Source organism: Lutra lutra, chromosome 8 (genome assembly GCF_902655055.1).
Source record: "Lutra lutra chromosome 8, mLutLut1.2, whole genome shotgun sequence".
Lineage (NCBI taxonomy): Eukaryota > Metazoa > Chordata > Mammalia > Carnivora > Mustelidae > Lutra > Lutra lutra.
The window spans coordinates 71621426-71633863 of NC_062285.1; the positions used below are offsets into that span (position 1 = coordinate 71621426).

Here is a 12438-nt window from a genome sequence, read left to right on the forward strand (position 1 = left end):
TCTGTAAAGAGCTTATCAAACTCAACACCCAAAGAATAATCCAATCAAGAAATAGGCAGAGGACATGAACAGACATTTCTGCAAAGAAGACATCCAGATGGCCAAAAGACACATGAAAAAGTGCTCCACATCACTCGGCATCAGGGAAATACAAATCAAAACCACAATGAGATACCACTTCACACCAGCCAGAATAACTAAAATTAACAAGTCAGGAAATGACAGATGCTGGCGAGGATGTGGAGAAAGGGGAACCCTCCTACACTGTTGATGGGAATGCAAGCTGGTGCAACCACTCTGGAAAACAGCACGGAGGTTCCTCAAAATGTTGAAAATAGAGCTACCCTACGACCCAGCAATTGCACTAGTGGGTATTTACTCTAAAGATACAAACATAATGATCCGAAGGGGCACGTGCACCCGAATGTTTATAGCAGCAATGTCTACAATAGCCAAACTACAGAAAGAACCTAGAAGTCCATCAACAGATGAATGGATAAAGAAGAGGTGATATATATATACAATGGAATACTATGGAGCCATCAAAAGAAATGAAATCTTGTCATTTGAGACGACGTGGATGGAACTCGAGGGTATTATGCTTAGTGAAATAAGTTAATCGGAGAAAGACAACTATCATATGATCTCCCTGATATGAGGAACTGGAGATGTAATGTGCGGGGTTTGGGGGTAGGAAAAGAATAAATGAAACAAGATGTGATCGGGAGGGAGACAAACCATGAGAGACTCTTAAACTCACAAAACAAACTGAGGGTTGCCAGCGGGAGGGGGGTAGGAAGAGGGTGGTGGGGTTATGGACACTGGGGAGGGTATGTGCTATGGTGAGTGCTGTGAAGTGTGTAAACCTGGCGATTCACGACCTGTACCCCTGGGGTTAATAATATATGTTTATTAAAAAATAAAAAAATTATTAAAAAAATTTTTAAAAAAGAATCCCAATTATTACCCCAAAAAAATAAAAAAAAATAAAATAAATTAAGGGAAACTCACAAAATAAAGAGATGTAAAATATAACAACACACGCATAAAATGTGAGGAAGGATAGTAAAATTGAAGTTCTTTTAGAATGTGTTCAAACTTAAGTGACCATCAACTTAATAAAAATTGCTATACACATAAGATGTTATATATGAACCTCTGGGTAACCACAAAACAAAAACTTCTAGTAGATACATAAATAATAATAATAATAAAAAGAGAGAGCTAAGTATAACACTAAAGAAAACCATCAATCACAGGAAAGAAAGCAAAAGAACAGAGAACAAAGAACCACAACAACCCGAAAACAAGTATTGAAATGGCAATAAGTATATCTCTATTAATAATTATTTTAATTGGGACTGGTCTAATTGTTCTCAAATCAAAAGATATAGGGTGACTAAATGTATACCAAAAAAAAAAAAAAAAGACCCATCTATATGTCTATATGCTGCCTACAAGAGACTTACTTTGACCTAAAAAGACTAAATGACTGTGAGTAAAGAGATGGAACAAGATATTCCATGCAAACAGAAACAAACAAACTGGAATAATTTTATCATACATAATTTTATCAAACAAAATAGACTTTAAAACAAAGAGTATATTATAAAATGAAGAACGAGGACACCTGGGTGGCTCAGTTGGTTAAGCAGCTGCTCTTGATTTCAACTCAGGTCATGATCTTGTGGTCCTGTGATTGAGCCCTGAGTCAGCTCCGTGCTCAGCCAGAATCTGCTTGAGCCTTCTTTCTCCCCCTCTATCCTTTCCCCTGATCACACATGCATGTGTATGTGTGTGTGTGTGTGTGTGTGTGCACGCTGTCTCTCGCTCTCAAATAAATAAATCTTAAAAACAAACAAAAAGAACAGAATTACATGATGATAAAAAGATCAATCCAACAAAGGGTATACAGCAATTGTAAATAACTAGGTATCCAAAACTGGAGCACCTAAACACATAAAGCAAATACTGAGACATAAAGAAAGAAATTGATGGTAATGCAATCATAGTAGCAGAATATAACACCCAATTGACATCAACAGACAAAGCATCGAGACAAAAAAATCAATAAGGGTACAGTATCTTTGAATTACACATTAGAGCAATGGAGCTAGCATACATACAGAACATTCCATCCCAAAATAGAATACACATTCTTTTCAAGTGCATATGGAACATTTTTCAGGATAATTCAACACATAAGGTCACAAAGAAGCTCAATAAATTTAAGAAGATTAAAATCTTATTATGCATCTTTTCTGACTACAACAGTATGAACCCATAGATCAATTACAAGAAAAAAGGAGAGTGGGAGAATAGGGAAACAACCCACAAACACATGGAGCCTGAAAAACATGCTACTAAACAACTAACAGTTCAACAAGGAAACAAAAGAGGAAACCAAAGCTACATGGAGACCACCAAAAATAAAAACACAAAGGTCCAAAATCTTTGGGACATAGCAAAAGAAGTTCTAAGAGCAAAATTTATAGCGCTAGAGGCCTGCCTCAAAAACCATGATAAATCTCAATCTAACCTTAATCTAAAGGAACTAGAAAAAGAAAAATGAAGTCCAAAGTTAGTAAAAAGAAATAATTAAAACCATAAGAGCAATAAAAGAAATAGAGACTGCCTTCCCCTCAAAAAGGAAAGAAAGGTTAAAAAAAAAATCCATAAAACTAGTGGTTTCAAAGAGCTGGTTCTTTGAAAAGACAAAGAGTTAATAAACCTTTAGCCAGACTCATCAAAAAAAAAAAAAAAATGGCAAGAGAGAGCGGGGCAGGGGAGAGAACCAAATAAAATAGAACAAACTAGGAGAAATGGATAAATTCCTAGACTTAAAACCTTCTGAACTGATCAGGAAGAAATAGAAACAGACCAATTGTAGGTAACACATTTAAATCAGTAATCAAAACACTACCAAAAAAGGAAAATCTAAGACCAGAATTCACAAGTGATTTCTACAAAGCATTTTTTTTTATATTAAGCATTTAAATAAGAGTCAATACCTGTTCTCCTCAAATATTCCAAAAAATAGACAAAAAAGTAAAGCTTCCAAATACATTCTACAGGGCTGGCATTATCCTCATATACAGACACTACCAAAAAAAAAAAGGGAAGAAAGAAAAACTATAGAACAAATCCCCGATAAATACAGAGGTAGAAGTCTTGAATAAAGTATCAGTAAAGCACATTTAACAATACCTTAAAAGGTTTTTCACCACAATCAAGTGGGACTTATTCCAGGGATGCAAGAAGGGTTCAATATTCACAAATCAACCAACATGATATATCACATTAAAAAAATGAAGAATAAAAATCATACGATTATCTCAACAGATGCAGAAAAAGCATGTGACAAAATTCAACATCCATTCAACGATAAAAACTCTCAACAAAGTGGATTTATAGGGAACATACCTCAACATAATAAAGGTCATATAATATAAAGCCACACTAACATTATGCTCAAATGGTGAAAAACTGAGAGATTTTCCTGTATTTCCAGAAAAGGCAGGGTGCCTGGATGGCTCAGTGGGTTAAGCGCCTGCCTTTGGCTCAGGTCATGATCTTGGGGTCCTGGGATGATCAGGATCCCTGCTCAGTGAGGAGTCTGCTTGTCCCTCTCCCTTTGCCCCTCCCCTTGCTCTCGCACTCTTCTCTCTGTCTCAAATAAATAAATAACATCTTTAAAAAAAGAAAAGGCAAGGAAGGATGTCCACTCTCACCACTTTCATTCAACGTAGTACTGAAAGTCCTAGACACAGCCATCAGACAATTTAAAAAAAAAAAAAAGATAAAAAGGCACTCAAATTGGTAAAGAATATGTAAAACTGTCACTATTTGCAGGTGACATGATACCACTAGAAAACCCTGAGACTCAACCAAAACACTATTAGAAGTGATAAGTGAACTCAGGAAAGCTGCATAATACAAAATCAATATATAGAAATCTGTTGCACTTCTATATGCTAATAATAATGTAGCAGAAAGAGTAATTAAGAAAACAGTCCCATTTACAGCTGCACCAAAAATAAAATACCCAGGAATAAATTTAACCATAAAGGGAAAGACCTATATACTGAATATTAGAGAACACTGTTAAAAGAAATCAAAGAAAACACAAATAAATGGAAAGATATGTTCTGCTCAAAAACTGGAAGAATATTATCCAAATGTTCATAATATCCAAAGCAACCTACAGATGCAATGCAATTTCTAAAATCCCATCATTATTTTTCACAGAACCAAAACAAATAATTCCAAAATTATGGAACCACAAAGGCCCTGAATAGCCAAACCAATCTTCAGAAAGAAGGACAAAGCTGGACAATCCCAGATTTCAAGATATATAACTGAAGTAATCAAAACAGTATGCTATGGTCACACAAACAGACACAAATTAATAGAACAGACAAGAGAACCCAGAAATAAAGCCACACTTACTCAGTCAATTAATCCATGACAACAGAGGCAAGCATATACAATGGGGAAAAGACAGTCTCTTCAATAAATGGTGTTCAAAACACTGGGTGGCTACATGCAAACGAATGAAACTGGACCACTTTCTTACACAATACACAAACTCAAAATGGACTAAAGACCTAAATGTGAGACGTGATACCACACAACTCCCAAAAGAAAACAGAGACATCAATCTCTTAGACACTGCCCTTGGCAACATATCTAAGGATATGTCTTCTCAGGCAAGGAAAACAAATGCTAATATAAACTTCTGGGACTATCTCAAAATAAAATGTTTTCGCACATCAAAGGAAACCATCAATAAAACAAAATGGCAACCAAGTAAATGATAGAATATATGTGTCAATGATATATTTCATAAGGGATGAAAATCCAAAATTCATAAAGAACTTACACAAGTTAACACCCAAAAAATCCAATAAAAAATAGACAGAATACCTGAAAACACATTTTTCCAAAGATGGAGATGGCAAAAAGACACATGAAAAGATGTTCAATATTACTAATCATCAGGGAAATGCAAATCAAAACCACAAAAAAACAAAATCACCTCACACCAGTTCAAATGGCTATTATCAAAAACAAAGAAGTACCAAGTGTTGACAAGAATGTGAAGAAAAAAGAGCCTTCACACTCTGCAGTGGAAATGTAAACTGGTATAGTTACTATGAAAAATAGTATGGAGATTCCTCAAAAAATTAAAAATAGAAATATCATACAATCTAGCAATTATACTTCTGGGTATTTACCCAAAGAAAATGAGAATACTAATTCAAAAAGATGTAACATACATTCATTGCAGTGTTATTTAAAATAGCTAAAATATGGAACCAATCCAGTGTCCTCAACTGACAAATGGATAAATTAAGAGTCGTGTGTGTGTATGTGTGCGTGTGTGTGTGTGTGTGTGTGTGTGTGTGATGGAATATTACTCAGCCATGAAAAAGAATGAGATCTTGGTATTTGAAACAAGATGGATGGACCTAAGAAGTACAAGGCCAAATAAAATAAGCTGAAAGAAAGACAAATACCATATGATTTCACTTACATGTGGAATAATAAAAACAAACAAACAGGGGCACCTGGGAGACTCAGTTGGTAAAGCATCTGCCTTCAGCTCAGGTCATGATCTCATGATCTTGGGATCAAGCCCCACATCTGGCTCCCTGCTCAGCAGAGAGTCTGCTTCTTCATTTCCTTCTGCCCCTCCCCCCAGCTTATATGCCCACGCATGCACGTTCTCTCTCTCTCCAATAAATAAATAAAATCATCAAACAAACAAACAAAAAAACTCTTAAATACAGAGAATAAACTGGTAGTTGCTAGATGGGAGGTAGGTAGAGAGAATGGTGAAATAAGTGAAGGGGATTAAGAGGTACAAACTTCCAGTTATAAAATAAATAAATCACACAGATGAAATGTACAGCTTTGGAATGAAGTCATTAATATTACAACCATGTTGTATGGTGACAGATAGTGACTACACTTACCATGCTAAGCCCTGATTAATGGACAGAATTGGGTAATATGTCATACTCTAAAACTAATATACTAAAACTAATATAACATATATTAATTGTACTTCATTAAAAAAAATCTTTGCAAACTAAAAATATTTGTTGAAAATAATACATCTATGTTAATTTGAATAGAGGGATTCAGAGTGATTTATATTTTCTACTTTGTGATTTCTTAGGCTCCTTTAATTGTGTCAAAAAACATTATCATGCCTTGGACCCCTTCTGCATTGCGGGTGGGAACGTAAAATGGAACAGTGAGTATAGAAAATAATATGGCAGTTCCTGAAAAATTAAAAACAAAAATACCATGGGATTCAGCAATTCTACTTCTAGGTATATACCCAAAAGAACTGAAAACAGAATCAAACACATTTGTACTCCAATGCTCATAGCAGCATTATTCACAATTGCCAAAGATGAAACAATCCACATGTCCACTGACAGACAAACTGATAAACAAAAGGTGATACATACATACACTGTAATATTATTCAACCTTAAAAAGAAAAATGTTACAAATGGATGAAGCTAAAAGACATTATGCTGAGGGAAATAAGCCAGACATAAAAGGACAAATACTGTATGAGGCCACTTACATGAGGTAGTCAAATCAGTCGAGTGGTCAAATTCATACAAACAAACGTTTTTATGATTTATGTTTCTTTATTTTTGTTAAGACTTTCCTGTTAGAGCACAGGTTCACAGCAAAACTGAGAGGAAAGTACAGAGAAAAACAATTTTTTTCAAAGAACATGCACTTAAAAATAAAACCAAATGTACTATATAAAATGTAATTATTTCCACTAACCTGAAATGGATGCCATTCTAAAACTGAACTGGAGATCCAAATGTCTTTCTAAAAATGAAAGAAAAATCATAGAAAAAATTTTAAACCATACTATATTGATAATGCCTAACCAACAATAATTTTTCACTACTAAGCATGAAAAATACTACAAAGTAAATTATATATTGTAGTGACTTTTATGCTTTTCTTTTTTTAATGTAGGCTACACACCCAGTGGGAGCCCAAGTTCAAGGGGGCTTGAACTTCAGACCCTCAGACCCTCAAATCAAGACTTGAGCTGAGATCAAGTCACATGCTCAACCAACTGGGCTACCCAGGCGCCCCTACTGTAGTGACTTTTAAAAGAAGGTTTACATGATTATTCCCATACTGATTTTTTATGAAGAATTCTCTAGATTTCAGAGAAGCGTCCAAAAATCATACTAACAAGTGATAACATCACTTAACACTTAAATACCACATAGAAAGTGATTAGCAAAAAAAACCAAAGAGGCTAAACAGTGTTAGCACTAAATTACCGTATGATCTTAGAAAAGTTAAACAACCTGTTCCTCTTAGCCTCTTTCCTTACCTGTAAAATTGGGATGATAAAACCTATCTTTTTTTTTTTTTAAGATTTTTTTTTTAAATTTATTTGACAGAGAGAAATCACAAGTAAGCAGAGAGGCAGGCAGAGAGAGAGGAGGAAGCAGGCTCCACGCTGAGCAGAAAGCCCGATGTGGGGCTGGAACCCAGGACCTGGGATCATGACCTGAGCTGAAGGCAGCGGCTTAACCCACTGAGCCACCCAGGCGCCCCTGATAAAACCTATCTTACAAATAAGAGATTCAAATGCCCCACATTAGGCAAAATCCATCCACATAATTACTCCAATTTATCGTTCAACATTTTATTGAATACTTGCTTAAAGAGTTACAATTTTGGTTAATCTTAAAAGAGGAACTGGTATTTTATAGAGGAATTAGATTTCAGGAGAGAACATGAAAAGGTCAGACATAGGGAAAACACAGGATATGCAATTAAGAAACTCTAAATACCTCTAAATGGCTAAAATTTAAGAGCACAGATGAGCAAATAGAAGGAGAGGAGGCTTGAGGGTGGGAACTTCTTACTATATAACTTGCTTTATAACAATACACCTCTGAGCTTCCATGTTTTGGTTTGAATGCTCCTGGTTTGCAAACTGTCTTTTTGGTGAGTGCACAATAAACTTTTACTGATTACTACTTCAATAATTCATTGGTTTTACTTCTGTTATTTCCAAACTTTTGACAATTTATGGTGTAAAAATGGGATTCAAACAAGACACCCTCTCCCATCATCCCCCTTAATTCTGAGGCTATGGTGATGGAACCCATAGAGTCCACTGAGTTCACTGCTTTCTCAGTGACCCTAGAGTCTGGAGGTCTCTCCTATAACTGAGCTCTGTTCTTTCCATTTTGAGCTGACTTTAACTTGCATACCTACATTTTGTGTGTTGAAATTTCTTGGTAAATCATCCTATTCTGTTCCAAAGGGAGGAGGGAAGAGAAGCACATGGTTGGTTCCCTGTGTTTTGGAACAGCTTTTAGAAAACAGGGTCTCTCATAGTTAAGAACTCTTAGGGAATCTATAAAGACAAAGATGGGTTCCACCTAATCTATGGACCAGGATTTTGTGCCTTTTTGGAAAATGGGTGAACTTGTGGAATTGTAGTGGCCACCATAAGGCATCTTTAACTTAGAGAAGTGGATCTTGAGCTCTGTCTTTGACAAGAGAGGATTTCAAATCTCTCAGTGACAATATAATGCATTCTTTGATTGATAAGCAGACAAAATGACTGCAAAAATAGCTTTAAAAGATCCTTATAGGAGTGCATGGGTGGCTCAGTCAGCTAAGCATCAGCCTTCGGCTCAGGTCCTAGCCCCACATTAGGTTCCCTGATCAGCAGGGAGCCCACTTCTCCCTCTCCCTCTGCTGCTCCCCCGTTTGTGCCAGCAAATAAATAAAATACTTTAAAAAATTAAAAATTAAAAAAAAAAAATCCTTACATCATGTAAACAAAAGAAACTTCATTGGGAAAAAATCCACTCTGCTATACAAGCAGTAACCTCAACTTAGTCCCTTTGCCAGAAATACAATTGGGATCCAACTGTTCTTTTATGAATTAGTGAGTTTTGCATTATTATGGCTATCAGCTCATGACTAAATTTCTCTAAACAAAAGCTCTAAGATCCATTTGCATCTGTCTGTATGTTTCTGTACGTCTATGTTTATATGTTTTATAGATGTGTGATATTTTTCTAAGTCCAGATGGTATCGCCAAAACTAATGTGTAAGGAGCTCTATATAACTGTCTTAAAGAAAAAGAAGCACTCATAAAGTATTCTTGAAACCCTCAGAAACAAAAACTAACCCAAACATTTTTCAAGTTCACAGGACTTGACATAACCTGTGGAAAGTAAAACTTAGTTTAAGTTTGTTGGCTTAATAAAAGCAAGCATGTCTTCAAAATCTGTCAATAAAAAAAAAAATAACTTAGGATGATGGTTATCTGCTTAATATCTAATCCAAGCATAATTGTTAAAAACAAATAATTTAAATAAATGTAAATAAGAAAAGTTTGTACCAAGTTAAACTAAATAATGAATATTCCTTGAATATCTAAATCACTTCCAAATGAGATAATATACTAAGTCATAAAATACCAAACATAAGTTTACCTACTTCAGGCTTTTTTTTTTTCTATGCAGTATTGTAGTACTACTAATATTTTATTTAAAGAACTAACTTTAAACTTATACTGAAATAAACTATATATTACTACCAAAAATGGAAAAAAAAAAAACAACCTATCACTTGCTAGGAGTAAAACATAACCACACCTATAACTGTAACAAATATAAACCAATGATATTTTTGCCTGCTGGAGTTTGGAGATTGCGGTAATGCTCTTTTTGTTAAAATGAATCATTAGCAGGTATAAGAGAATTACTAAAGACAACTAATAATTTTTCCCTAAAACTAATAAGGATTAAAAAAAAGTTAAAAAGGAAGTAATTATTGCTATGTGATCCAATATACTTTTTATCATGTCTGGGTGCCAACTAAAATTGACCTCAGTAAATCAGTGTTTTGGAAATGCCATTTAAACCCGTTTAAGTTTGCTCTCTGAATTGGTTCCTGTCATGGTTATCTATCAGTACTACCACACTGACGCAAATCTACCTTAGAATGAATGGTTTTTATTAAGCACCTCCCTTGTGCTACTATGCAAGGTTCTTATTTATGTTTAATTTCTACTTTCATTTGCATCATCTGCTACAAGGTAACCTAAATCTAGTTCTTCATCTTCTAGCAAAATAAATTCTGAATAAATTCAAGCTATGGCAACTATCCCTTCATTTATAAGAAATCACTATATTCTATTGGCACCTGCCAACACTTTTACCCTACCCTGGCTTACTCATACAGTCTTGAAAGAGTCACTCATGCTTTAGTAGCCTACGATTCATCAGAACACGCCAACTTTTGACTTTTTAGTATTTGCAGAGAGAAAAAAGATACTTGGGTCTATTAATAACCATGTCCTTTGCCACATTAAAAACTATACTATTGGGACGCCTGGGTGGCTCAGTTGGTTGGGCAGCTGCCTTCGGCTCAGGTCATGATTCCAGCGTCCTGGGATTGAGTCCCGCATCGGGCTCCTTGCTCAGCAGGAGCCTGCTTCTCCCTCTGCCTCTGCCTGCCATTCTGTCTGCCTGTGCTTGCTCTCTCTCCCTCTCTCTCTGACAAATAAATAAAATCTTTAAAAAAAAAAAACTATACTATTAAAAAAATGTATGTCTCTAAAAAGTTTTTATAACTGTGTATTTATAAATTTGCCAGTCCACAATTGCTTACTTCTTGGTTTTTACTAGCAACTAAAGATTGTAAGAGTTAAGAATTCTAAATAATATATGTAATTAAAGCTCCTAGAAATAATAAGGATGAAAGAAAACAATAATATATGGAAAGCAGTTAAAGAAAATATAACGTGTTTTTTGGACAAAGAAATACATGAAAAACGTGGGTTTTGCTGTTGTTTTGGTAAGGGAAAAAGGAAAGTAATTTTGTCTGAAAGTAAAATGATAATTCCAGAATGAGAAGGGGAAAAAAACGAAGTAAAAACTGGATGGATATAAAAAATTGTAGAGGGTGCCTAGGTGGCTCAGTCAGTTAAGTATCTGCCTTTGGCTCAGGTCCTGATCCCAGAGTCCTGGCATCTAGTCACACGTCTTTAGGCTCCCTGCTCAGTGAGGAGTATTTTTCTCCTCCCTCTGCCCCTCCCTCCTGCTCTGTGTGCTCTCCTTCTCTCTCTCTCTCTCTCAAATAAATAAAATCTTTTTTTTTAAGATTTTATTTATTTATTTGAGAGAGAGAGGGAGAGAGTGAGAGAAAGCATGACAGGGGAGAAGGTCAGAGGAAGAAGCAGACTCCCCATGGAGCTGGGAGCCTGATGGGGGACTCAATCCGGGGACCCCAGGATCATGACCTGACCCAAAGGCAGTTGCCTAACCAAATGAGCCACCCAGGCGCCCCAAACAAAATCTTTTTTTTTTAAAAGTTGTAGAAGTCTTATGGAAAAGGAATTGAAAAAGGAATTTTATGTGTGGGCTAGCTAAGATTCAAATGGACTTAAGTTTTTGCAAAACTGTTCCCACAAAAGTGCTTTATCTCCAGAGACTCATGGAAAAGACTCTGACAAGTAGAGGTTTCTGTTAATTTTACTATCATGACACTGAACTGAGTAAGAATTTCTAAAAGTCTAGTGGAAAACTGATTCATAAAATTATTAATCCAAGATAAAGCAAAACAAGAATTACAGGAGACTCAATGAACTAATGAAGATGATTATAATTTGTTATGACTTCATTTAAAACAATGATGGTTCTTCAGTGTTTTGTTTTCCAGATTTAAGTCTTTCTTTTCTCTTTTAGGCTATCGATAGTTTATAATGATGATTCAGTAAAACCTACTTCTGTCATCAACAGTTGAAACATTTATCTTTTTCTCCCTACCTGATACCGTCAGAATTTAGAAACTCTTACTAAATACTCTTATTTTTCATGACAATATATATATTTACATAAACTCAATCTGATTTCCTTGTAATAGGACAATATTAGACAAGTTCTTAGCTTGGCTACTTTAGCCCAAAGAGCCTTGAAAAATTCAATCTAATTTTTTTTTCTTTTTAAGATTCTTTATGAAAAGTTCCAGCAAAGTAGATTTAAAAGAGCTTATATCATCACCATTTCTACCATTTCTGCTACACTTAATATAGATAATCAGGCCAAATTTACTGAAACTAGACTCAGTTTGCAAACAAATTAGTCTAACTGTAGTTATCTTGATAGAAATGGGATGATTATAGAGAAAAACTATGTTTCAGTAATACACTTCTGTAGCTATCAGATTCTACTGCTGGTAACTGCCCTTCAGGTTTTATTTTCTACTTATAAACTGGGCTGGATCCTAAATTCTAGTTTCCTCCAAAATCTGGCTAGAACTCTACAAACTAACACTTCCAATTTCCTCCCACTCTTCTGACTTGGAATCACTATAAAAATAAAATGGCCCTTTTCCCAAAGCCATGCAAGC

The 12438-nt window shown here is 35.2% G+C and overlaps 1 protein-coding gene across 2 annotated transcripts in view; it reads right to left on the reverse strand.

The window, feature by feature from the left end:
- RECQL (RecQ like helicase) overlaps positions 1–12438 on the reverse strand; it is a 59051-nt gene that overhangs the window by 45240 nt on the left and 1373 nt on the right. Inside the window, exons 2-3 of one of the 2 annotated variants that reach the window (XM_047741827.1) lie at positions 6817–6864; positions 6605–6718 (exon numbers count right to left, since the gene is read on the reverse strand). Coding sequence is in view for 1 of the 2 variants with exons in the window: in XM_047741826.1 (XP_047597782.1) it covers positions 6817–6832 (16 nt within the window). In the remaining variant the exon portion in view is untranslated. Of the gene's footprint in view, positions 1–6604; positions 6719–6816; positions 6865–12438 lie in introns of those variants that run through there. The other variant, XM_047741826.1, reaches the window with a different exon arrangement.